Genomic DNA, 27,590 nt, shown 5'->3' with positions numbered 1-27,590 from the left:
AACGTCAAACCACCAGTTATTGATCTTGAACTCTCAAGAAATCAGATAATTTCCTGAAAGAGATTAACCGAATGAAACATTAAAACTAAATTATCTAAAATCTTCTGGAGTCCATCTTGTTCCAGTGATTTTATGTTTATGTGCGCTCCCTACCCGTGCCTCTCTTCAGTTAAATTCCAGCGCTAACATTGCTAACATTAGCTTAAACATAGTGTTGGCATCTGCGTGTTAGTAAACTGCCAGAATTCATCCACCACATCAAAGTCCAATGCAAAGCATGTCAAGTTTTACTGGCCTGTTATTTGGCCAGTTATTCTTTAACATACTCTATTAACTAATATCAAAACATCAGATGAATGATGTGTGGCGAAGTTGGAACTAGCTAGCTTTCTAAGCTTCATTTCTAGCCAAGCTGTAACCAAAAACAGCCGACCTGACTGAAGGGCAGGCATGGTGCAGTTGTTTGTCAGGAGGCTTAAGACCTGCTCCAGCTCCAACTCATTGGCTGTTGTTAGCTTGAGACAGCGTTTCCAGCACGGCGACCGCCATCAGCGGGCCCCCTGCAGTAACAGATGGGTGACATCACTCAGGCTTTGTTCACTATTATGAAGACTACTGTACGTGTCTGGCTAATTTTTAGTCAAAATATCAGTTTGCTAGTGATGTTAGCTGCTAACATTATCGCTAACAAAACACTATCTGAGTTGATATGTTGATTATCTAGCTTGACTGTTTAAGACACTGATTTGATTCATGCTGCTTACTTGTGCAATCTTACTTTGCACTTTTAGCTTTATTATGACACAAACAATTAGAGTTCTAGCCAATGAGAAGTTGGTGAACCATTTTAGTCAGGTGTTCTGTCACTTGTTTATGATACTGACAGTACGCCTACAACTGCTTTTAGCGCTGACTTTTAAACTGTAACTTCCTATGGATCTTAAATTCAACTTTCATAATGCTTGAAACTACTTTCTACACGTCAAAAGTCGTAAGGAGTATCTTTTTAGTGCCCCTAAAGAGATATGCAAACAATTTAATTTCCTTGAATTCCTTAATGCCACTAGACAAAAGACATCTCAGATTTCAAGCCAAATGTAATCTTTATTAGACTGTTTCTGTACAAAAAGCACTGGATCACAGGAAAAAACGGAACAAAAATAAACAAAAAACATGCATCTATTTACAGCATGGCCAGAGACAGAGAAAGAAAAGCCGGGGGTTGTTTCCTCCCCCGGGTTGTATTCTAAAGACATTAATTAAACATTGTGCTTTGATATACTTTGATGATATATTTCATATTTCACAAAGATGCAGTACCTCTGCCCTCTTTCACATTGAAGTAAAACATCGAAGAAAGTATACTTTGCAGTTTTTAAAACCTCAGCTGAAAATCAGGACGGTGAGAAGCAAACTTTCTACAACTGTGACCGAAAAAAAATTAAAAAATGTTAGCGAGCTGTTAGAAGAGACGGAACACAGATCATGTTGTGTGGCTGATCGCTCTGCAGGCTGCGTTTCATTGTTGTCGATGAATGAATGGCTTGTCCTGCTGACACTGGACAGACGCTCACGCCGACATGACGGCGTCCGCGTGAAGCTGAGCAGTGACTGCAGGTTTCTGTCAGTGCTGCTCGATTTGCATAAAGTGTTTAATCCGTTTAAACTTCAGGTTCCTGCCCACGCTTCTGGTTTTTATTTCATATCAAATTAAGAGATTTGGAGGGTTTTTTTCCTTTTAGGAGTGACAGGATGTTGGATTGTTTTGGTATCTTAAAGAACAAACTTTACAGTTTGTAAAAAGCTGGTTCTACTCTTTGTACTCATTAAACAAAAAGTAGGTTTTTTTTCATAATTATCACAATAACTAAACGTGTTCGTGATTTTAAAATCTGTTTTTAAATGATACAGAACAAAAAGAAATTCAGATTTTTTTTACATTTTGTTGACATTTTTTGTGATTGTGACAGTTAGATTTTTTACATTTTCTCTTAAGTGTTGCATTCATAAATAAAATAATAATCGGACTTGATAATTATCTCGTAATTACGAGTTACGATTTTATGCAATGATCAAAAACAAATCTGCCCAATGGAGCGTCTTCATCTTAAAATCCGTGCTAATAATGCAAACTTTCTGCTTTTTGTTGGGAACCTGAGGGGAAACAGTTTGGTGCAAAACATAAAAACTTCTCACAGATTGACCGGAGAAGAACTCGTCAAATAGTTCAAACAAACTTCAAACAATCTACTGTTGTTTCTGCAGAACTTAAACTTTGTCAGATAAAAGAGAAATCATAAAGTGTGGTCGATCATAAGGCATCAAACGCAACTTTTTGTTCTTTAATTTTCCAAACGTTTCCACGGCAACGTGGACAGCAAGCTTGCATTTCAGAGCAGGAACACAGTTGCATAAGTAAACGATCCAGATTGTGTGCAACGGTGGGTACAGCACCATCAACAACAACACATTAATGGAAGTTTCCTTGAGATCAATGACCCAAAAACTGGTGTTCAGGGTGGTTTTGAAAAATCTGCTTCCTGTTTTAAAATCGCACAATCATTCTCACCAACAAACACAAAGACACGGATCGCGTCTAATATTAAGATGGATAAAATATCGTCTTTAAACACCAAAATTGGTGCAAAAGTAAGAGTGGAGGAATATTATGACGTTATAAGCTTCTGAAATATAAAAAATTTCACATGACAAGGATTTCTGCCGTTTCAGAACGACAGAAAAATAAAAACATATCGGTGCATATCGTTCTAATTTTCATCTCTTTTTTTTTCTTGTTTTTTGTTTGAGCTTTTTTGTCTTTTCTGCTAAGATGCATTGCTCGTAATAAGTGCCCCAACAGAAAAAATAGTGCATTAAGAAATAAGCATGATTATACATTTCACAATAATACACGAAGGACGAGAAGAACCAGGGGAAACACAAATGATGCTGTTTACAAAAAGTTAAATATCGTATCGGAAAAAAGCATTTTATACAAAAGTGATGAAAGCGTTTTTTTACGTCCTGCTTTCAAAAACAGGGTGACCATGTCGTGACGTCTTTTTTGTTTTTACAAAAAGGTTTAATCCTCTCACTTGTTCACTCTTTTTACAATATCTAAAAGGTATTAAGACATCAAATGTGTTTACATATATATTTGAGACTATCATCCAGGCCTAAATCACGAAAAGAAACTCCCCGAAACATACTTTATAAATACATATAAAATAAGCACAATCAGAAGAAGAACGAGAAGGTCGGTACCTAAATGTGATTAAAACTGCGGCAAGCTTCTTCGGGTTAAAATCTACCACTCGACACACCTGAAAACAGAACTATTGAACTGGAGTTGAAAAGAAAACAGAAATGAAAGGAAATAAAACCTCGGGCTGCCTGGACTTCATTCAGACAAATGTTACTGTAACATTTGTTCTTTTCTCCTGGGCACGTCGTTTGTTCCTAGAAAATTATTAATTTTCCTCCTTTTAGAATATGAGACACAAACATTGTTAAAAGCTATGGTACAGAAAAGAAATGCTAGAAGACGTTGTTTTCGTCAGGAAGTCTGGTTCTCTTGGGGTTTGTGGGGGAAAAAAAAGGGGAATTTCTTATTAAAAACCAAATCCAGAAACCGTCTGACGGTTCGTCCAGATTTAAAAAAAAGGTTTAAAGAGTTTTTACTTTTCCTCCTTTCAGGACTCGGTCCAACTCACTCGGGTCAGTGACCAGCAAGAGCTTCTGATCCAGCAAAGTTTTGTTTGAAATGAACATCAATAAGGAGACTTTTGAATTTTTGTATCTTTGGTGATCAGTTGTATTAATTCAAGAATTTATTTTCTGTGTTTCACGGATCAGTTCAGATGTCAATAGATCCAAAAATGCACCAGATTTCAGAAGAGTTCAGGTTGTTATGTTGCTGCACCTGTATGTTCTGTTATCTTCAGATGTTAAGCCATTAGGTATTATGACATTTTTGTTTCTTTGGATTAAAAATTTAGAACATATGAAGGTTTTTCTTCTGGTTCTGGTCAAAGATTTGGCTTTAGCAGTCTGATTCATGATGGTTGGGTCTGTAAACATGACTACAGTCCAGGTCCTGTTCTCAGGTTTAATCCCATGCAGAACTCAGATTCAAAGTCTGCTCTGCAAAGTACACAACACATGAAGAGTCTTGTTAACTAAGTCAAGTTTATGGAGATTTTACTTTTTCTGATCTGTGTTTTTTTACTAAATGCAAAAAGGTGGCTCTTTAATTCTAACCTGGTCGGCGGCTTCAATCCAATGAGATCTTAGCTTTCCTCAGTGATCAGAAACTCTCGTTGGCCACGCCTCCTCTCTGTCTCACAGTGGTTCAAACTGATCTAAGACGTGTTCAGTCTCACAGACTTCTGAAGTCAAACTGTTTCATATTCACACATTATTACTGCAGACGTCTCCCCCCCCCCCCCCCCCCCACCCCCCCTCCTCTGATGGAGCATCGCCTCCTCGTGGAGCAGCTGCAGACGTCCCAGAACACACTTCCTGTTTGTTGTTGAGCGTCTGCGGCAGCTTCAGAGATTCAGTCCCACAGCGAACGCACAGATGATGACGGACGTTTTATCCTGCTGCACAGAGGGATTCTGGGTAAGTTTGGGCCCTGGGAATGATGGGAAGGATTGTTTGTTGCTTTTGTTGTTTGTTTGTTTGTGGCGTTTCAAGTGGGCGGGGCCATCAAAGGTGGAGGGGTCTGACAGAAAGAGTCCTCCTCACATGGGGGGCACGATGAGACCGGCCATCGCTGTGAAGACACCAGAGACAAAAACGAACACAATCAGATCGGCTGTTTGAGGAAGACCGACACAAACTCACAACATCGACCACGTTTACCCAACAAAGTAATAAAATCTGATGAATGTCCGCTTTGACCAATTTCATTCAGTATCTGGTTTTTTTTGGACTCTTTAATGAAATATGTTAATTTTACCAACAATTTGGGTGATTTTTCTTTTCTCCAAATTGAGACAATAAACTACTGAAATATTCCAACAGACTGAACTTTGATTTGTTCTGAAAACTTGTTGAATTATTAGATTATCTTCTCAGTTCAGACTTAAAAACAAACACTTTAAAATACTGAATATGTGTTTGACAATGTGTGCCAGAAGTTATGGATCAACTTTGTCCTCCTCCATGTTTCTAACATCATCTTTACAGCTGGACATCTGTCTGTCTTCGTGTCCAGTTGGGACAGGTGGACAGGTGGACAGCAGAGGGCGGGGGGTGCTGACAGGCGGGAGGGGGGAGTGGGATGCTCACCCTGGAGGCTGCTGCCATTGGTGGTGCAGGTGGGGGGCGGGGAGGTCTGTGGCCGCACGACGGGGGCGAAGGCGCTCTTCTGTTTGACTGCAGAAACCATATGGACAGGAGAGAATGAATACGGAGCAGAGGAGGGGAAGGAGGAGGAGGAGGAGGAGGAGGAGGAGGAGGAGGAGGGGGAGTCCTACAGGGGGAGGGAGCGAGCAGGCAGACGGACAGAGGAGGTGAGTGATCGGATGGAGATGAGGTGGATCATGCAGGAGGATGAAGAGGAGGAGGAGGAGGAGGTCCTGCCTCACACCAGGTCGAGCTCATGCTCAGAGCACACACACACCTGGCAAAGTTGATCCATAACTTGAAGGACTTTTATTTTGAAATAAACCAACCTGATCCGACCTGAGCGCAGCAGCAGCAGCTTCATCCACACGCACACTGTGCAGTTGTGTGTGTGTGTGTGTGTGTGTGTGTGTGTGTGTGAGGACAGGTGTCTCATCACCTGAGCTCCTCACCTGTTGTCTGAGGCTGAACTTCTGATTTAAGGAACAGTAAAACATTTACAGAAATGCTTGTTTGTGTGTGTGTGTGTGTGCATGTATGTGTGTGTAGGGAAATCAAAATGTTCATTACTTTTGAATACAACGTGTTTTAAAATGATACAGTCTCAGTATTTTGAATGATAAATGACTTCCAACAGGACTAAAGCTTTAAAAAAAAACTCAAATTCAGTCATAAACCTAATCAAAAGAGAGAGAGAGCTGTCTCTAAATTGAAAAAATGTGATGGCAATATTTCTGTTTTGAAATGTTGCTACTGTATTTTGGTATATTTATAATAAAAAACAAGAAGTGACTGAATATTGGATACCTTGGACTTCTACCTTTTGGTTGCCGTGGTATCAAACAGGTATCGAGATCTTTTTGATTTTTACTAGAATTGGATAAAAGTGAAACATCTGGTATTGTGACAACCCTAGTAGGTACAGACATGAAGAAAGGGTTGGTGTTGTTAGCCTAGCTTAGCATAAACACTGAAAGCAGAGGGAAACAGCTAGCCTGGCTCTTTAAATTTCAAATCAACACGATCGGAAAGTCTCTTAAGTCCTTATAATGAAAAGCTTTAGATCATAATAGAACACCATGCATGTTCATTAGAAGAAACCCTGATTATTAAATCAATTTATGTGGTAGGTTATTAAGTAGAGTATCAAGATTTTTACATTTCAATTAAATTATATTTTCTGGATCCGTTTCGCAGCTGTTTCAATGGAGCATTTGGTGTTTGGGGTTTTCCTCCAGAGTTTTCTTAGCTGTTAGTGAAATTATGTTTTTTTTCCACTTTTTTAAAATCTTTTTTCTGTATTTTATTTTGTCTTGTATTTAAACTCTAATCACAGCTCTGAAAAAAAACTCTAAACTGAAGTTTGTGTGACATGATCATCACCTTCAGAAGAACTTCTAACCAGAGTCAATTTCCTGACTTTGGAAAACAGATAATTATATTTGTGACACTTAAACCAAAACTCCTGACACGTCATATGATTTCAATATCTCTATCATAAGAATAAACTCTGTTTCTTTTTCTAGGAGATTCTTTTCATTGTGTCACTAATGAACATGAAATCAAACATGTTATCAGTGAGCTTTAGGAGTGGGGGTCTGTTTTTTTTTACAGTACTTTAGTAAGAGCTGAGCTAGCTATTCCCCCTAGCCTCCAGTGTTAATGCTAAGCTAAGTGAATAAACCTGGTTTCAGCTCTGCTCTTAAATACACAGACATTAGACTGACGTCCACCTAAACGTTTGGATGAGAAAGAGAGGAAGGTTTCAGAAAATGTTGGACTGTCCCTTTACGAGCAGAGTGTGTACAGAGCACGGTGAGTCTGTGAATGATTCAAGGACGGAGCTGAAGATGTAAAATGAAACGGAGGAATGTAAATGTGATTTATCGCTTCATGCCAACATCTCTCCGTCTGTCCTGGATCGCTGCTTTTTGGCTCCTTCCTGTTTGTTTTTTCTCTCTTTTCTAGCTGATATCGATGGATCGGGCCCAAAGCATGGATGAGTGAAGGATGCAGTGAGGATGTTAGTGAGTTAGTACAGCAGGAGGAGGAGGAGGAGGAGGAGGAGGAGGGGTGAGGAGGGGGAGGATGGGCAGGGGGACAGTCTGAGGAGGAGGGAGGAGGTGAACAATGCGTGGCAGTGTTCTGTCCGCACACACACGTACCTAACACACACACACACACACACACACACACACACACACACACACACACACACACAAACACACACAGTAGTAGCCTCGTTGGAAGGAAACTGTAGCTCAGCCAGGCGAGTTGTGAGCCCACCTTTTGTTTGGTCGCCAGGGACGACAACATCACCTGGCAGGGAGACGCAGTTTGAGCTCGATTCCTCCTAAACAAGTCTCGCTGCGACTCGCTCGAGTCTTTGAAACAAGAGCCAAAACAATGGAGCGCTCCCTGCGGGCGACTTTCTACTCCACCGTTCTCCAAAAGCACACCTGCTCCTTCCGAGCAGCCGCTCCGACTCGAGGCGAGTTAATCAAAGTTTCAGAGCAACAACAGGACCAAAGACCGGAAACTACTGAAGCATGGACTCGCCTCCTCCTGCACCAGACTCCCTTTATTCTCTTTCATTACACGGAGACGCTCACCGCTTGCTTTAGAGCAACAACCTGAGCAGGTACCTACAACCTGCTCGACATCAGGTAGAAATACAACTCGTCGTTTAAATGAGCTTCAGTTTAATAGAGATATCTACAATAAAACACCAAGATCATGATTTAAGAGGAAACACTATTTATCATTTAAAGGATCTACAACAGATGTGACCAGTAGGATTATTGCCTTATCCCAAACAATATCTCAAATTAATATTTTTATAGTTAAGTACTCTAAGATTCAGTTTTTGACACAAAAAGAAACTAAACTTATGCTGATTCCATTTCATCTGCATCGATTTTACATCTGCACACATCTGGAGTGAATAATTCATCCTACCTTTTAAGCTCAACATTTCTTGGTACTAAAGACCAGCTACTTGAAACAAACTTTGTGTTGCTTTAAAAGCTTTTAGCAGGTTTGACATTTTTCTTAAACATTGAAATTAACTCAGGGGGGAAGATGTTGCTCAATGTCTTATAAATGCACTGTTCGTTATGTGACACCTCCTACGCTCTTATACTTCAACTAAGGTGTAAAAAATGTAACCCACACCTGAAACTTCAGTTGATAAAATCTCAAATCCTTCCTATCCTTCAATGACAATTGCCTCCTTTCAGTTCATACATTAGTACGAGTTAAATGTGATTTTAACCTTCAATTGACACGTCGACATATCACTGCAAGTTCAATGAGATATTTAAAAAAATCACCTAATAACACAAATCTCACTGTTTCAACTTAGACTTGAACTCTTTTAAGTGCTTAAAAATCAACTGAAATTTCATAAATGTGCAGATTAACCTTCAAAAGATTCATCATTCATATTTCATCTGTCACTGAAAGAACAACACCTCAAACCCTTTCAGATCTTCACTGACCCTTCAAGACCTTTCAACACAAACATACACCACAACTGAAGAAGATCTCCTCTGACCCGTCTACTGATCACTAACGCTCTGACACTTTAATGCGTCTGCTTTAATTAACACCTTTATTCCTTTCAATGCTGACACTTAAACAGAGATTTTAAAACCCTTTCAGCGTGTTAATAGAAACTTACACGATTGCTTCTATTTCAAAGTCTTCACAAACAAATGAGAACCATTATGAAACATTCAAACTTTTGAAAAATGCTGAGAGAAGTGGACATGTTCCATGTGTTGAAGGATTGTGTACACTTTAGATCTGAGCTCTTAGCTGATAATCGGTCTCACATCTCATTGTGTTTTGAAGATGTACAGAAATCTTTGAAAGTTCATTCACTCTCAGTCAGTCAGACTCGTCCCTCCTGCTCGCTCGCTGCCCCTCAGATGGATGGGTTTCACTTTTAGAAATGTCAATTTAAAAAAAAAAAAAAAAAAGACTCACTTGCGTAAGCCGAGTTGGCGGATCCGTTGAGGAAGCTGGGGGACCCGGGGACGCCCAGGTTGGTCATCCCGGCTCCGTATCCGTTCATGGTGGACGTGATGGTGTTGTAGTTGGACTGCTGAGGCGTGGAGCTCGGCACGTAGCCACGAGGAGACACGCTGTTCGAGTTACGGGAGTAACCTGTGAGGAGAAACAACACACAGGGGTCAGTTCTTCTACATAGAAATGTAGACTCTGTACTCAGGGGGGTCTGGATTTGCAACACGTGAAATGTTCTAGTTTCTGATTGTTTGACATCTGTAGTACGAGTTGTGTTGACCAATAACACATCAGCAGCATTTGGTGTATGGAGGAGAAACAGCCCGTGTGGACGGCAAAAACAAGGCGGAGCATTATCCGCTCTACTGACCAACCAGCGGTAATCTAACAATGACTTACTGATCTCTATAACAAGATATCTGGATACAATTCAGCTCAGAATCCATTATAGAGCAAATATTTACACTTGAGATACAAATCTGCTTGACGCTGTGTTGTGAAAGCCAATCAGAGTTTAGATTTCCCGACTACCTGAAACGCATCAGAAGTGATCGATCGGACCTCCAGTGGAGCCTTTTTGGTGAGTTGTGTAAACATTTCCATGAGTATTTGAGCCCCTCCAGCCCCTAAAACATGTTTTAATTTCTAAAGATTCTAATAGGCTCAGGCATGTGCTGGTTTGCGCCTCATTGTGACCTAAGCGATGACATCATCACGCCTGTTAAAGACCGCTCCCCTCGGGCGAAGTCCTGCCATTCATCTCTCACCTCTCTTACCTTAACACCCCCCTCCTCCCCCCTTCTATCTCCCCTCCGCTCACGTTGATTGACCCTCATCGAGGATGCATTGAACACCGATGTTCCCTGCAGCGCTCAGCCTGACCTTTGACCCCCTCAGGAGGCTCCAAAGGTTCCCACCAAGCTCAGCCCGAGCATGCTCAGTGTAAGTCAACAGTGTGCCAAGTAGCACATTACCTCCTCCCTCCATCAACCCTCCACCCTTGTCCACTTTCCCCCACTTCCTGGTTCGGGCCAACGCAATTCCCAGCAGGAGCGTGTGATGGAGCGCTGCCCGGGGAGGAGGCGAGGAGCGGGAGGAGCGGGAGGAGGGGAGGAGGCGATGGGAAACACATGTGGAGGAGAGAGAGAGCAGGGAGCGGCGGAGCTGCAGCACGTCACAGAAAACAGCTAAATGTCACCATTGTTCTTCAATAATAAGAAATAAAATGTTCCACAAACGCTTGCTGTGTTCTGTGTGTTTGTTTTGGTGCGCGTGTGTGTGTGTGTGTGTGTGTGTGTGTGTGTGTGCGTCCTCAGCGGCGTGGGAAGCAGATCGGATGCAGATCACATCCTTCGACCTCACAGAGACTCAAACTGAAACATGTGTGGCTCGGAGTTCAGCTGTAGTTTGAGCTGCTGATTAACACGATGACTGACAGTTTATTTCACTGAGTAAACGTCACACTGTGAACGATCCCTGCAGGTGGATCAGCAGTGTTTAAACTGCAAAGTGTCAGAACCACAAGCTGGTTCCTCATACTGGACTTTACTACAGGAACTGAACACATCACAGTCCAAAACGAACACCAAAGCTGCTGAACCGGAATAAAGAACCTGCAGAAAAATAAGACTTGTGCTTTTATGATGATCCCAAACTTCTATCTCAAATTTAGATCATTTGTTTTGGACGCTGTCTAAATCTCTACTGTGACAGGACAACCATAAACCACTCTCACTAGAAAAAAGTGTGTTTTTAAAGCCTGTGTGATGTTTTTCCTGATCGTAATTAAAGGATCATAGGAAACCTTGTAGTTGATTTTGTGCCTAACATGATTTGGGGCTTTAAAAATAAAACAAACTTGACTTAAATGATGATTTGTGTCATCATTGAGGCCATAATTACAAGCTCAACTAGTTACACATCAAAGAAAAGTGACCAATTATTTTTTTGTTTTCGGTGACGTCCATGTCGTAGGCGTCCTCTACAGTATAATTGATGTTTTTGAGGATAAAATGTGGCCAAACACGGCATGACATCAGTGCGTTTGTCCCTCTGATGGTCAAACTGGTTTGTACGTTTGGAATCTGTTTGCAGCTGTCACATTTTGTGTTCATTTTATGTTTTTTTAAACTTTCCAATTGATTCATTCTCAAAGTATTGGCTAGTTTTCTGGGATATATCTTCAACTCAGCCGCTTTTTTTGTGTTGTTTTATTTTCAAAACCTGGGCCAATGTTGTACATATTTTAAGGTTTTGCTGCAGTAGATCTGTTCAGCCTGCAGCAGTGGATCAGGCTGTAAAGGCTACAAAGTAATCTATTGGAGCAAATGTCAACCAAATGTATGTAAACGTTCATTTCACTCAACGTTTTAACCAGACAGAGTCAAGGGTTGCTGCTCTACCTCTGATTAAAATGTGTTTGATGTGAAATAATCCAGAACACCAGAACAACAAAGTAACACAAACAAACTGGCCAGAAGAGGCAGCTGTAGACGAGCAGCTCCTGTGTTCTGTGAGGTCAAATCCCTGTTTCTATCAATGTAGATTCTGGTGTGTTTTTAGAGAGTAATGTAACAGCTGATTTCTCTTTAAAGAACTCAGATTTTTTGGTTATTTATTGTTTGATTGCATCAATTTTGAGGCGACAGCAGCAACCACATCTGTTTGCTGATGTATTTGGATTCTCGTATTTGTTTTTTGAGGTTGTCATACTCGTCTTGAAGGCCTGTAAACTCTCTCCCTCTCTCTCTCTGTGTCTCCTCCACCTCCACCTGCAGCTGTCACAGAGACTCTCCGAGACAAACTCCAGAGAAAGAAAGAGCCGAGAAACCTTCAGGAGACGATGTGACACTGAGCAGGATGAGCTGCTCTGAATTAGCGCCGTAAATTACTCTCCTCGTCCAGCTGATAAGGCCTGGGCTCGGGAGCCGCTGTTTTTATTAATGTTTTAATCACGGCGGGTAATTGCGAGGGGCACAAAGAGCCGCTTCATACTACACGGCGGCGGGGAGGCCTGGCGGTCACATCCTCGGTGTAATGTTTCCGACCGGGAGAGCTCTGCGCACATAAACTACCGCGTTATGAATTTTCAGCGACTCGTTTCCCATGACCTCATAGATTCCTGAAAGGTGTTCGCCGCTGGGCCGATGGGAAAAGCAGACCGTGGTTTAGTGGAGGGGGAGGGGGAGGAAGGGGAAGGGGGTTAGGAGGGGGGAGGTGAGGGGTGTCCGGGGAGAAAAAGCAGCTCTTTCTGCTTCCTGTCGACGCGTGTTCGCGAGCGGTTTGCTGCACGTTTTCCTGAGCGTCACAGACAGAAACAGAAAATACCTCTGAGAGAAAACACGGAGCCTGATGGTTATTCCCTCCATGTTCAACTCAAACACATTTGAACTCAGTGTGTTACTCTTTTCCTCTTAAAAATATAGAAAAAAAAGATTTACTTTTTTTAACTATTATGAAAATACAGTTCACAAATATGTCGTCTCTGGTCTATTTTACATTTACATCCCTTGTAACTTTATGTCTATTAGAATTTGTTTTTGTGGTTGTCAGTTTTCCTGTATGTTGCTGCGATGATTTTTGTGCCTGACCTATCATGTAGATTGTTTTTAAGATGTTAGTTTAAGCTCTGAACAACAAATACCACATTAAATACATGAATGTGTGCGTTTATTTATCTGTGGATGTTATTGATTCTTTCACTGCTTAAGAAAAATCACTATCTCCTCCTGTAAGCTTGATAAGAACTACAGATTGACTGAAGAAATGCAAGAATGTAAAGCTTTATAGTGACAGTCAGTAAAAGATCAAGAAATCCAATTATCCAAAAAAGCAGCTTCAGATCATGAAATTACCCTCAGCTGGAGATATCACGTCAGAACAAAGTAAGGACATATGCAAGAAAGAGAAACAAAATGAGAGATTTGGGTGGATAATTATGTTTTTGAGAAGGATTCTTATCACAGAGGAATGTTGTAACGAAAGAAGAAAAGCTGAGAGTCATCGGAGACAGAGCAACAAACGACATGCAAACAAAGAAGAAAGAAAGAAAGAAAGAAGAGAGAGAAATGAAGAGTCAGGGGGATGAAACAACCATCCTGCAGGAAACAATACTGCTGTTGTAAGAAAACGAGTGTGTGTGTGTGTGTGTGTGTGTGTGTGTGCTCTGTATGACAAACATCTTTAATTTTGTGAAGCTGACGTCGACACTTTTCAAACTGCACAGACAGGTTGGTTGTTGTGTTTCTGCTCCTCTCAGATGAAGACAGCACTTTGAAACACTGATCACCACTTGACCGCTGCACGGACTGAGGCCTGTTAGAGTCAATGCAATCTGCTCAACTCAACTTTACTGAACCCTACTGGACTACAATTCAGTTCAATGCACGTCAGTCAGCTTGCTTCTTGAGTTTCTATCGTTTCATTCATGTGACAATCCACAGAGTGCGTGATCGGCTGTCCTCAGGGTTTCCCCCCAGCCCAGCACACAACAGGAGATCGGATCATAAAATATTTGATATCTGTGAGGCCGGAGCAGATCGGATGTGTAGTGGATTCTAAAGATGTATGTAGTTCTGAGGCAGGTAAACTGGACTTTACTGGACTGTAATGGATTACAAAGACATCTACTGAACTCTAATGAACTCAACTGACGCCTTTTAAACCCAAGCAATCTACTCAAATTCAACTGGACCACTGTGAACCCCCTCCAGCCCCAGAGGATTTGTAGGTAAAGTGGGCCCTCACCCTGGTCGGCCTGCGAGGCCTCAGAGATGTTGACGGCGAGCTGACTGCTAAACGAGTTCACTCCCATCATCCCCGAGTGAGCGGCTGAGCCGGTGAGAGAGGGCAGCTGGTTGTGGCTGCGAGGGACGCTGTAGAGCGCCTCGGTGAGGTCGGCTGCCCGCTTCAGGATGATCTCCTGCAGACCGGAGGAGGCAGGAGAAGAGAGAAGGAAGGTCATTAGGAGAGATGCTGCTTGACAGTTTTTGTTTTTGAATCTGGGTTTGTTGCAGATATTCTGTAAACCAGACTCACCTTTGACCTCTGAAAGTTTGACTCTATATGTGGTGCACAGTTTATTACTGTGTTAATGTTCTTATTATTATTGTTTTTGAGAACAATCTACTTCCATCATGACTAAATCAATGCAGATTAATCTGAGTTATATACTTCTGTTTTTTATTTTACTGTTCCTTGTTTCAAATCAATGTTTTTTTAATTGTTTTTTTAAAACTATTGTTATTTTGTATGGTTTTCTTTATTTATTTCAATGTTTATTTTATGCTTATTTGGGTCTTTACACTCAAATATTGAGCATTTGTATTTTACACTAGGTTATAAATACATTAGGTCACACACACACACACACACACACACACACACACACACACACACACACACACACACACACACACACACACACTGCACTGTAAATAACTGTATAGTGAAGCACTTTGTAGCTTTCATTCTAGAGAGTGCTTAGTAAATAAAGTTTATTATAGGTATAATTTATGTAAGAATTAATTAGATTTATTTATATCCCTCTGGTAAACTAAGTACTATATGTCTAAATATGATTATTTTATGTGAAATAAACTACAGTAAATGTGTTTGGAGTCTTAAAAACCATCACTCTGTTATATTTGTGATTAAGGACAAATAATGTTCTGAAAACTGTAACAGCGTTTATTAAAACTAATTTAACACCTTCCTTCAAATTGTTTATCCTTTTAAGAGTCTGAACATGTCACATTTAAAAAACTAAAACCTTGTCTCTTATTTAAACGTGAGAGCTTAAAGCTTAAGTTGTGAAATAATAAACGTCATCTAAACCACAGAACCGTAGGACCGGTCACTAAATAGAGGGAATATAGATGTTTTTTCCTGTGTGTATTATAAGTCAGTGAACATACCATGTTGTGGTAACTTTAAGTGTTATTACAGAGGAGGTCAAAGGTCAGAGTGAAGCTGCAGACTCACCTGGTTGTTGTGTGGCATCCCGTAGAGAGCTTCAACCAGGTCGGCTGCTCGCTTCAACAGAACCTCCTGAGACACAGAAAGATACAGAAAGATAATTCATCATTAATGTAGAAAAATCTGCTTAAAAAAACTTTTTTATATTCTGATGTGTTTCTGTTTGTGTTATATTCAGTGTTTGAAGCTTATTTAGATTCAATTCTCCCATTTAAACTGCAAATATTCTCATTTAAGCAGCTTAAAGTATACTTAATAAACTGGAATAAAAATCCCTTCTTATGACTTATCAGCTCATTCTTTCAACTTATATTTGATCTTTTCCTCCAGAAACAGAACAGGACAGGTAACAGATCAACCTGTTACACCTGCAGAGAGGAGGAGCAGCCAATCAGAGCACCCCAAAAAAAAAAAAAAAACAGTAACCAGCCAATCACAGCAGTGGAAAGACTGTCTAAAGCTAGCGATCAGTCAGAGCTCAAAGTTGACATTAAACGATCTTTTAGATCCAAAATGGCCGCTGATGGAGAGAGACGGAGGGATGAATGTTTGTAGCCGGAGGGGAGAAAGAGAGAGGACGAGTCAGTGGGAAGCCATTAACACCGGGACCACACACACACAACATGCAGGCACACACACGCACACACTCTCTCTCTTTCTCTCGCCCTAGGGCTGTTTTCCCATCAGCCCACAGGAGAGGAAGCGTCCAATCTGAGTGTCTGCAGCTCAGCAGGTCACCACGGTGATGGCTGTTAATAACAATAACAGGACTGATAAATAGAGAAAACACACACACACACACACACACACACACACACACACACACACACACACACACACACACACACACACACACACACACACACACACACACACACACACACACACACACACACGAAGGAGGAGAAGAAGGAAAAAGAGAAGGAAGATGTTTTTATAAAGGAAAAGAAGAATAAGAGGAAGAGCAAAGGAAGGAAATGTGAGGAAAGAAAAAACGGGAACTGAAATAAAAGATTCAAGGAGAGCAAGAAGTAAACCTAGAAGGGGGAGGGAGGAAGGAAGGAAGGAAGGAATTCAAACAAAGACAGACAAAGCAGAAAAGATCAAATAAAAAAGGAGCAAGGGTAAAGGAAAGGGAGGTAAAGGAGGAAGAAATTAAATGTAGATTGAAAAGGGAAGAAGTGAAACATGATGTCAGGACATCCGGCAAGAAAAGGAAAAACAGGAGAAAAATAGAGGAAGAGGGGCAAATGGGAAGGAATCAAACAAACAAAAGAAGGAATAAAAGGACAAAGAAAGGAAAGTAAAGAAAGCCTAAAATATAAAGAAGGAAGGAAGAAAGGGAGGGAGGAAGGAAGGAAAGAAGGAAGGAAGCAGGAGGGAAAAGACAAAATAAGGAAAGATGAGACAAAAATTGTAAAGTAAAGTGCAAAAAGAAAGAAATTGAGATTCTTCAGTAAACAGTGAAAATTAAAGAAAGCCAAGAAATTGAGAGGAACAAAATAAAGCAATAGAAAGGAAAGGTAAATAAGAACACGTAAAAGGAAAAGAAAGGAAAGGAAAGGAAAGGAAAGGCAGAATGTGAAGGAAAAGGAAATGAAAGAAATTGACAAAGGAGAAGTGTCTAAAGAAAGAAAGAGGAAAATAGAAAGTAAACACACTCCCAGGAGTGTGAATAAAGGTGTGTTTTTTCACAGCTCAGCCTCAGGTGTAAACACACAGAAATCTGAGGAGGATCAGCTGACTGAGAGAGGGAGGAGGGGGGAGGAGGTGTGAGTCCCCGAGGAGCAGCAGTGGGAAGGTGGAGGCCTCTGCTGGAGCTCCCTGAGGTATTACAGCACAGTGGACAGGCGAGAGACACTCACACAGAGAGAGAGAGAGAGAGAGAGAGAGAGAGAGAGAGAGAGAGAGAACAGAGAAACAGAGAAACAGAGAGAGAGAGGTTGTATTTTAGTCTTGTCGTTTTTCTTTGTTACGTCACCATTAATAAACATTTGTAATTATAGAAGTAGCATATTTATTTTTAAGGCACATTTAGCTCAATGAGCTTTACATTGAGGTTAAAACAGAGAATAAAATAATTAACTTAGTTTCCATAGTCATCATTAGAATACAGACATCAAATCAATAAAATCATAAGACGCTCTTTTTTTGTTTTTTTCTTTTAATTAATGAAGGATTTATAAATTGTCTGTATGAATTACGTTCACTTTTGTGTCAGTTTTAGCTTTGCATAAAAGCATTCAGTCTGCATGTTTGAGCCTAAATCCTTAAAAGTATAATCAACTTGTCTCTTTGTTTTTTTGTTTTTTTCAAAAGTTTGCATTATTGTTTTGATCTGTTTCCTTATTAGCCTTTAGCATGCCGTAAAATACAGATCTTTACTGTCTCTCAGTTTAAACACACGATCTCTTTAGACAGATAGACTTTATTTGGCATGGACATCACAGTTACATTGGACGAACCAGATGCATTGTTTAAGTGTTTTAGCATACATGTTAAACTTTAGGCAACTTTAACTTACTGAACAAAGAAAAAAAAGAGAAGAAATGAAAGCTGTTGTGACGGCTTGCTGTAAGTTGATTCTCACAAACAAACATGTAACATTTGAGACACCTTAATGTGTGTTAAAACAGATTTTAGATTATGTTTTTTATTTGTCTGTCTTTATCAGACTGTAAAGGATTTCTTCTTCTGATTGTTTAAGTTGTAACTGAACCATTTGCTCCCTGAAGTCTTTGAACTCATCATTAGAGATTCAGCAGCTGTAAAAGTCTCTGACAGACTTAATCACCTGCTGCTCAAATCTGTGATTTTTTATTTCTGTGGAGTTTCTCTGAAGACGATGTGATCTGCTCTGACAGGGCGAGATTAAAAACTGCTGCATGGTTTCCACTCTGGATTCTACTATTTTAGACAGAAAATGAACATCTCCTGTGACTCAGAGTACAAACAGTCATCATCCACCACATTGTTTCCCTCTCAGCCAATCAGAGCGTTCTGCTTCTGCTGCCAACACACACACAACAACACACACACACGGCTCTCATTTCCCACGACAGACGCTGACCTCGGAGGATGCTGTCCAACACACTAAGATGGAAACAAAAAACATTCAGAGATTTTTTTCCACAAAACTTTTCACATCCACCAAACTGGAACACAAATAGTCGGGAGAAGCAGCAAAATAAAACTGATGTTACTATATGAGCCTCGAATTTTCAAGAAACACTTAAAATGTTTACTGAATGACAAACATTCACTAACAGCCGCTACGTTTTTCCTCTTCAAAAATGTCTCAGCTGATCTCGAATATTATCTAACATTCAACATGTTTGATTTTCCCACAGTAGACATGGAAAGTGAATGCAACACTTAAAAAAAAAAACATATAGAGAATATGATCTAATAATTAGGGCTGAATTTACAACTCCCCCATCTGGACATGATGTGTTCACTGCCATCACGTAAAAGTCTATAAGTTGTGACTTTGATCTATCATATAACCTCTGTTAAAGTCAGTTCTTACAGTGAATGCATCACTGCACCGCTATTGGATAGAGCCTGTTAAAAAGCATCAGACTGGCCATGTTTGTAGTTTCCCTGGAGGAGCATGACTACAGCTGCTCATTTAAAAAAAAAAAAAAGTGTTTGGTTGAAAGTATATTTGTTCTCATTTTCAGAATCATATTCATCTCTTTGCATATTGAATAGCCTTAGCCTAGCTTAGCACAAGGACTGGATGGAGCCATGACTGTCAGCCTAGCTCAGCATTAAGCTGGAAAATGATGGTAGCAGGGGAAAACCGTTGTTAACCTCGATGTTTAAAAAAGAAGCCAATGCTGAAGTACAAAAAAATGCAGTTCCTCTACTTGAGGCTGGTTGCAAAAAAACAAGGAAATCCCCATGAGGTCACATAACAACATGATATTTTCTACAGCAGAAATAAACATGTTTACAGCCTGGAACAAAAGACAGTTTTGGCCTCTATAGATAATTTTTTTTATTGGGCAAAACTGTCGAAGAATGATTTTGTTTTTTTTTAACTCATTAGTTTTGATTATAATGAGCTTCACAGGTCGTTTCTTTCTTCTTCTTTCGAGAAGGTGAGAGTTGTGAGGTAGCTCCATCAAAAATAAATTCCTCTTCCAACGGCTCAAACAAGATCTAATGATCAACTTTAATGTGTGACTCTAATTCTATCTGTGTGTGAGATCATCTGGACTGTGTGTGTGTGTGTGTGTGTGTGTGTGTGTGTGTGAATGAATAGCATCCTGTCAATCAAACCATCCAGCAACATCCCTCTCTATTGTAGGACAATCTGTCAGCCTGCACTTGCCAACACTCTGAGTGTGTGTAGGTGTGTGTGTGTGTTCCTGTGATATTGTATATGTGTATGTATGTGTGTTTGTATTGTTAGTTTGCACATCATTATGTATTTTGTTTTGTTTATTCACTTCCTATCCTTTTTTCATCCTCTCTACCTTTCTGTTTCCTGTTTGATCTTTTTTTTTATTCCCCTTTAATTTTAAACTAAACAGCCCTGACACAGGTGAAAAAAAGTGAGTTTTTAAGAGTGTGCTTGATTGTGTATTACTGTTTGTGTGTGTGTGTGTGTGTGTATGTGTGTGTGTGGTTGCGTGTGTGTGTGTGTGTGTGTGTGTGTGTGGTTGCGTGTGTGTGTGTGTGTGTGTGTGTGTGGTTGCGTGTGTGTGTGTGTGTGTGTGTGTGTGTGTGTGTGTGTGTGTGTGTGTGTGTGTGTGTGTGGAGTGTTGCTCCCCTGGCTTCATTAATCTCCATTAGAAAACAGAAGTTAGTTAATGTCTCCTTCGCTCGGCTGCAGCAGCGAGACGCCGAGAGGCAGCAGCTGCCCGTCACACACACACACACACACACACACACACACACACACACACACACACACACACACACACACACACACACAGTACTTACACTTGTCATACATGGGCAGAAACACACCTGAAAAATACAGTTCACTGACACAGGAGCTGCTCACACAAAAGACTATTGCTCTTAGGTGTGTTGTGTACATTGTCTATTTTTTGTGTATTTTTTTGTAAGTAATGTGTAGACGTGATGTGTGTGTGTGTGTGTGTGTGTGTGTGTGTGTGTGTGTCCTTCTATTTTCATTAGGTCCTGACAGACACAACAGCCTTCTCAAGTTAATGACGCCTCCGAGGCCTCGCTGCTGGAGAGCTGCTGCTGCTCAGAGCGTGTGCTTCTTTGTGTGTGTGTGTGTGTGTGTGTGTGTGTGTGTGTGTGTGTGTGTGTGTGTGTGTGTGTGTGTGTGTGTGTGTGTGTGTGTGTGTGTGTGTGTGTGTGTGTGTGTGTGTGTGTGTTCTTGCACTTGTTCATTTGTTCTTGGCCAACACTCTCTGATCTGTGGAACAGGCGCTCTTACTGCAGCTACACATACTCTCCACCACAGAAGAAGAAACTCAGTGTCTCCCCCCTCTAAGAAATAAGTCTTCAATGTTATTGTGTTGTTATGATTGTGTTACTGAGACTGTCGGTGTTGTATTCAAGCATCTCTCAACTTCCGATAAATAACACAGAGCTTCTTTGAAGGCACATGTCAACCCTCCAACAGAAGCAACTGAGCCCATCTGATAGGAGATTTACACTACAATGTTTTCTTACATCAAGTGTATGAAGTCAATTAACAAAATATTCACATTTTCTGTCATTGTGTTACTAATAGACGGGATTAAAGAGCAAATATACGTTTACCAGAGAACCCTAGGCCTCATTGTGTCTCTCCACAGGAAAATAGTTTAAGCTTCTATGAGGACTTTTTATTTAGTTATAAAACAGTATGAATAAAAAAATCGATGCCTCTTTATGAGCTACAAAAGCAAAAACACCTTTAACCACAAGTTTAACCACCACAGCAGGGTGGTCTAATATATCAGAAAGTACAAACATGCTCTTTTTGTCAGATAGCATTTGAACTCTTCAAAAGGTCTTTATCTGATTTTAAAACATTATCAGGTTTGGCTTAACCCTAACCCACAATACAAATAATTCCATACAAAAGCATTACAAAAATGTTTTGAAAAGCAAAATAATGGAATTTTAAACGGGATTAAGAATGCGATTAATCGGGATTACTTTTGAAATTCAGCGATTATTCCTGATTTTAAAAAATGGATCGTTTGACAGCCCTAGTTTTCATGTAACAGATTCTGTTTCAAACCTCTGTTCTTATCCGTCAGAGCGTCACACTACAGCTCCTCATTCACACCATCACACACACCAGCTGCTCGGCCACACCCTACACACACACACACACACACACATTAACACACACTCTAACACAGAGAGAGAGAGAGAGAGAGAGAGAGAGACAGCGCCATCGGATTCCTGTCAGCGCGAGTGCCGGCAATCAGAACGCCGGGCGCTTTAACGGCGCTGAAAGGCCCCGATCGATACGGTAATGCACTGGCTCCCGGTTATCATCATCATCTCTTATCACTGACCCACCCCTCCTAAAGGGGGGAGGACAGTGGAAGGGAATGGGGGAGACAGGGGGAATATGGGAGACGAAGGAGATGGAGTCGGGAGGGATGGGAGATGAGGAGGAGGTGGGGAGAGGGACTCTGGGTGTTTCCTTTCAGCGGAGACAAGATGGATGGAGTCCAAGGTGAGGCAGGGGGTGAAAGTGGTGAAAGGGGGCGGGAGGTTGGAGTGGATAACTGGACATATCAAACTGCTCATAGATGGAGACAGCTGATTGGACCAAACATAAACATCTGCTTATTGATTGGTTGAGTTTTTCACCGGACGGTTCTGAAATGATTCACGTCATTTAATACAGTAAAGCGTGATACACACTGAAATAAAAACTACATGTAAATGATAGTGCTGCACACAAACAGAAGAACATCTGACAAACAAATATGTGCACAAACATCAGACTCAGCAGACAAGATGTTTCACTCAGCAGTAATATATGTAGGGATTTGGTTTTGGTGAGCTTTGGCGCCTGCTGAAGGCCTCTGAGTGCAACTGCACTGTTGTAAAACACACACATCTGTTGACTCCGCCCCCTCATCGACAACGTGCATTTATTGACAAACAGAGAGTGAAGGCCTTCAAAGACCATGTCGACTCACAAGGTACAGTGATATTGAATTTTCAAGATCAATATCACTTTTTTTTACTTTTTTAAAATTAAATATCAGTCTGCAATACCCCACCTGGCCACTGGGGAAAATTAGACAACATAGTTAGGTCTTCACAGTACAGCTTTGGCTTAAAGTTGGCTTTCATTCAGACATTAACTCATGACATCACTTAAACTTCATCAGAAGACTCAACACTAACTTGTTGAAATCTTTAGTTGTAAAAGAAAAAGGCGTACTGGCCCTTTAAATTGGAATAAAACATCTCAATGGAAACCTAAATCACATTCAGATATTAAAGCGGTTTAATCTGATCATCTTACTGGTCAGCACTCTGCAGAGTTCATGCCAGGTCACGATCGAGATAAAAAATTCTACTTTGGAGAGAAGAAGAATGCGGCGACTTCCTGTGAGAATATTCACAGGAAATTAAAACCTACATTTAAGATTATTCATTTAAATAGTTTTGATTCCAACAAGCTGCTCTGAAGATTAGACGTAATTTAATACAAGCATCTCGGAATGTTTTTAAATCAAATCATTTAATTCCAAATGTCTTAAAACCATCTGGATCCTAGTGTAATCGTATACTCTAACATTTTTTACAGGGTATTTTAAGGAGTTGGAACTTTTTAATTAATTTTACCACATAAATCATTCTCATAACAAACTGCTAAGAAGCCCTTGCATCACTTGTCGGTTTTGTTTTCTCTTATTTTGCTAAAAAAGGCTCGTAAAATAAGTGCACATTGTTGTTTTTATCAAACAAACCAGAATAAATAGCGCAGGTTTTTAGGGACTATTTTCAGCGGTGGATGAATCCACATTTGATGCTCTAGTGAGTTGTTCACACACACACACACACACACACACACACACACACACACACACACACACACACACACACACACACACACACACACACACACACACACACACACACACACGAGAGTCATCCTCAGTGGGTCTAATCAACTCACAACAAGGAGGAGGATTCACTGATGGTGAAACACCTTCACATCTGGAGAGAGTGTGTTTACCTGAGTTGTTGTTGTTTTTTTTTTTGTTTTTTTTACATATGGTTGTTTTAACAGGTAAAACATTTTTATTTAAGTCACTCCTTCATCTCCATCAGACATCTCATCCACCTCTTCCTCACATCGCTTCTCTTTGGTGGCTACATCTCTCAGAAACCTCCACAAACTCTAGGCTAATTCACATTTGGATGAAATTGGTTTTAGACGGGGAATTATACGTTAGAAGCAATATTTAACCCTCCTTTCTCGATGATGCATAGAGATAAAACGTACAGGGAATATTATTTGAGTTTTTCTTAAATACTCAGAAAACTATATGGGGTGAAGATGCGAGTAAAATCCTCTCCGCTGATAAAAAAAAGTAAAAATAAAACAAATATACTAAAGTTTGAAAGGAACGACCATCTTCATGATAATCTGTAAATCATTTATATTTTTGCATGAAATCTGATTATTTTTATGGAAACAAACACTCCTGACTCTCAGACTACACCCCCCCCCCCCCCACACACACCTCTCACAGGATGCACCCTCGTGACCTTGCCCTTCTTTCGCCCATCTCTTGACATATTCCTCTTTTTCACCCTCCTCCCTCTTTATTTTTTTTTTTCTATTTTCCTCCTCTGGTTTCTTGGGGCTTAATTACGGGGGGCCGGCTCCGTGGCTGAGGAGGTGCTGGGCGAGCAGGGATCAGTGTGACCCTGGAGGAGAAGCCATCAGACAGCGGCCTTAACAATGATAAATCACCCCGAGCGCGGCTACAGATGCAGCCGCCGCCCCACTGATCTCTATAAAACATGGATGGCCCTGCGCGCGGAGCCGCAGCAGCAGAGCGGCATAGCGCCGGATCTCCAGATTAGCGATTATCAGGCGCAGAGATCTTCTAATGATGTGGGACATGGTGTGGGGTTAATTCATTCACACTAAGCTGATTGAAATTCAGCTCATGAATCAAATATTGCTCATTATTCTCAATGAGAGCAGGAAATCTCCTCATTCATGAAGTGGGCTGGAATTAATAATCCCTGAACGGACGGGTGCCCCCCCCCCCTCCCTCATGAGTCAGGATAAGGGTCAATGATCAGAGCTAAAGGTGCACACGCTACACGCCAAACACGCTTAATCTCCACGTTATGGTTCACAAATCACCGGGAAGGAGAGGAAAAAAATGACTTAAGATTTATTTGTCTGAAGCTAATTTGAAGAAACCTAAAACCAAGCAGGACATCCTCTATTTTACAGACACATATGTATTGTTTTTTAAACTATCTGCTTCCTTTCAACACCTTTACAATTGACCTTAAAAGCCCCTTCAATAAATGAGTTATTCTTACTACAGCCTTAGTTACCTTCTCAAAGCCCTTGACGTTGCTTCTGCTCCTCAGTCTACACTTAAAATTATAATTTGTTTATTCTAATTTGTGAGTTATGGGAAATCTGAGGCTCTATTTAGATATTGAAGAAGAAATTTGAAGTCTGATAGTCCCTCTGTAAGACAGACAGGGACCGTCGCGCAGCCAGGCAGGGCGGCAGGCTGCGAGGCCAACTGGTCACTGATGACCTCTGTGCTTTCTCCTGGATAATTCAGACCTCTAATCTCATTTACAGTCTGTCTCGGCTGCAAGCGGACACCACAGTGTGTCCGTCCTGCAGACTCAGAGCGGACACATGAAGCGTCACCGTTACTGTTCACACCTTTAGGTGCTGTCTCATTTGCAGGTAGAGCAATGCACAGGTGATAAAGTGGGCCAAAGTGATTAGATAGCACCTCAGGAAATGGTTTATGAAAGACTAAGAAAGATCGTTTTTTTTTTCTCTTCAAACAATTCACTACTTAAGGTTACAAACTAACTATGACAGGGTTAGTGTTGGCTTTTCACCACAACTTAAGACATGACTTAAACAGAACAACAGGACACTATTATATATATGCCCATTGTTTTTATTAAAGATATTTCAGGAGCCATTTTTTGCCTTTGTTTGAAAGGAAAGCTGCAGAGAAACTGGAAATGTTGGGCGGAGAGAGGGGGAACGACATGCAGACTATAGCCTCTGTACTTGGGACGTGTGACATAACCACTAGGCTACTGGCGCCCCTATATGCCCATTGTTAATAAATACATCAGCTACTTGTGAAAACCGCACATAGTGATGAAAACACCAGCTGCAGATTCTCACTCCCTGCACTCTCTGTGCCAAGCTAGGCTTCTTCATTCAGTTAGCTAAGAGTACGTTTGGATGTCTGAACTTTACCCAACCCTGCTCACAGATTGGTGATAAGTGTGTGAGCTGACATGATGCAACAGTTTAATCAGACCTGTAGTCCATGTGAAACATAACATGTTGATGTTTTTTGGTGGTTACTGTAAATGCAGATCTGCAGCCAGTCCTCTTGGATTTATGTTTTTATGAGAAACGCATCAATATGTGGACACTGTTAGCTGTTTCATGGGACTTTTAGGATACATTTTTCCTGTTTTGATGGAGATAAGTGAAACGTTTCCCCTTGCTTTCTCCCTTGGTGCTAAGCTAGGCTAACCTTATGCTGTACCTTTAAATCCACAGCAGTTTCCCATCCTTTAGATTAAATCAGATCTGTGCTTTTTTTTCCTCGTCCTGGTTTCCATATTCACTGCTTCTGATTTAGTTGAACAGTCACACCCACTCTGCCTCCACGGTGCTCCCATAATCCTCCACCTGACGCCCGACAACAAATCAATCTGTTCTGTGTCGCCCCGCCTGTCCAAAAAAAAAGAAACCTGGTCGCCCAAACATCTCTCTCCATCCCTCCTCCTGTCCTCTGCAGAGCAACGGCCGGTCAAAACAAAAGAGAAGTGACAGGACGAGTTAACCCCTCGCTGCTCTGTCACATGATCCCCACCATCCTTTCAGCATGCTGGCTGCGAATCAAACGCTCCCTCTCCTCTCGCTGGGATTTTTCCTCGCGTCCAAAACGTCTGGGAGGAAAAGAAATCTGCGGCCTTATTGAGTTTTCTTTTGAATAGATAAATATTTATAGGGCGAGGAGAGGGGGGAGGGAGGAGGTGTTTGACGTCCCACTCTGGCTGCAAATCAGGCCATCAAAGAGGCCAGACAATGTATGCTCACTATTAGTATCAATTTACAAATAAACTGCTTTTTTGGTGACTGGATCTCCGATGTCAGATTTTGATAAATGGTTTCAATTTGGCAGCTGCTTTCGAGTGTCAGAGCCCATCTGACGCTCTCCGCCACCGCCGCCGCTCGCTGCCTCAAAGAATCTGCTTCAGTTAGCCCGCAGCCGGCCGCTGCACGAATAATCTCTTCATACGAACCAGGCCAGGTGTGTGTGTAAGTGTGCGTGTGTGTGTGTGTGTGTGTGTGTGTGTGTGCATGCATGTGTGCATACAAATGTCTTTCTGTTGGTGAATATTGAATCCAAACAAACTGATTTTCACTACAAATGTTTTTCTGCACAGATCTTCAAGGAGCTTCCTGTGATTTAACCATTAAACATGAATCAGAGACACATTTCTTCTCTGTCACTGTTCTCTAAAGAGGCTGCTGCTGAGATTTAATAGATTTTTAAATCTGCTTTTCCTTCCTGTCAGACAGCTGCTTTGGTTTAAGAAGAGAATTACACCGGACTTTCAACCTGCTCATCTTTTCAGTCATATCAGCATCCCTACAACTAACCATTATATGATTAATGTTTGTTAATCAGTCTACCAATCACAAGAAACAAATGGGATTGCATATTTATAAAACATCTGTTTTTAAATGTGGAGATGTGTAAGTGTGCAGTATGTGCAATATATTTAGTAGAAGGTACCTTCAGCCTCTGCATTCTTACATATCATGTTCTTATATTCCACAACACATCCATTGGTCAGTCTACATTTCCTCTGCTTCTCAACTCTCCTCACTAAAGCAAATAGTTTACATCCATCAGATGTTTCCATCAGAACATGTGCTTGACATGTCTTCAGACCAATCTGAATGATCTATCCCAACGTCATGATGTTTGGTCTGTCAGTGGAATTGAATCATTCAGCTGTGATCCTGATTTGAT

The 27,590-nt window shown here is 41.0% G+C and overlaps 1 protein-coding gene across 3 annotated transcripts in view; it reads right to left on the bottom strand.

Moving 5' to 3' along the window:
• Positions 1 to 1,084: 1,084 nt before the first annotated feature.
• LOC109987330 (transcription factor COE3) overlaps positions 1,085 to 27,590 on the bottom strand; it is a 130,967-nt gene continuing 104,461 nt past the window's right edge. For 2 of the 3 annotated variants that reach the window (XM_029278156.2, XM_020638370.3), the window contains exons 12-16: positions 15,364 to 15,429; positions 14,128 to 14,302; positions 9,343 to 9,522; positions 5,296 to 5,382; positions 1,085 to 4,777 (exon numbers count right to left, since the gene is read on the bottom strand). In XM_029278156.2, coding sequence (XP_029133989.1) covers positions 4,746 to 4,777; positions 5,296 to 5,382; positions 9,343 to 9,522; positions 14,128 to 14,302; positions 15,364 to 15,429 — 540 coding nt within the window. In that variant the 3' untranslated portion in view covers positions 1,085 to 4,745. The remainder of the gene's footprint in view (positions 4,778 to 5,295; positions 5,383 to 9,342; positions 9,523 to 14,127; positions 14,303 to 15,363; positions 15,430 to 27,590) is intronic. The other variant, XM_020638371.3, reaches the window with a different exon arrangement.

Source organism: Labrus bergylta, chromosome 9, assembly GCF_963930695.1.
Source record: "Labrus bergylta chromosome 9, fLabBer1.1, whole genome shotgun sequence".
NCBI lineage: Eukaryota > Metazoa > Chordata > Actinopteri > Labriformes > Labridae > Labrus > Labrus bergylta.
Note: the sequence above shows the minus strand (reverse complement) of the source record. Positions and strands in the feature narration are given on the sequence as shown.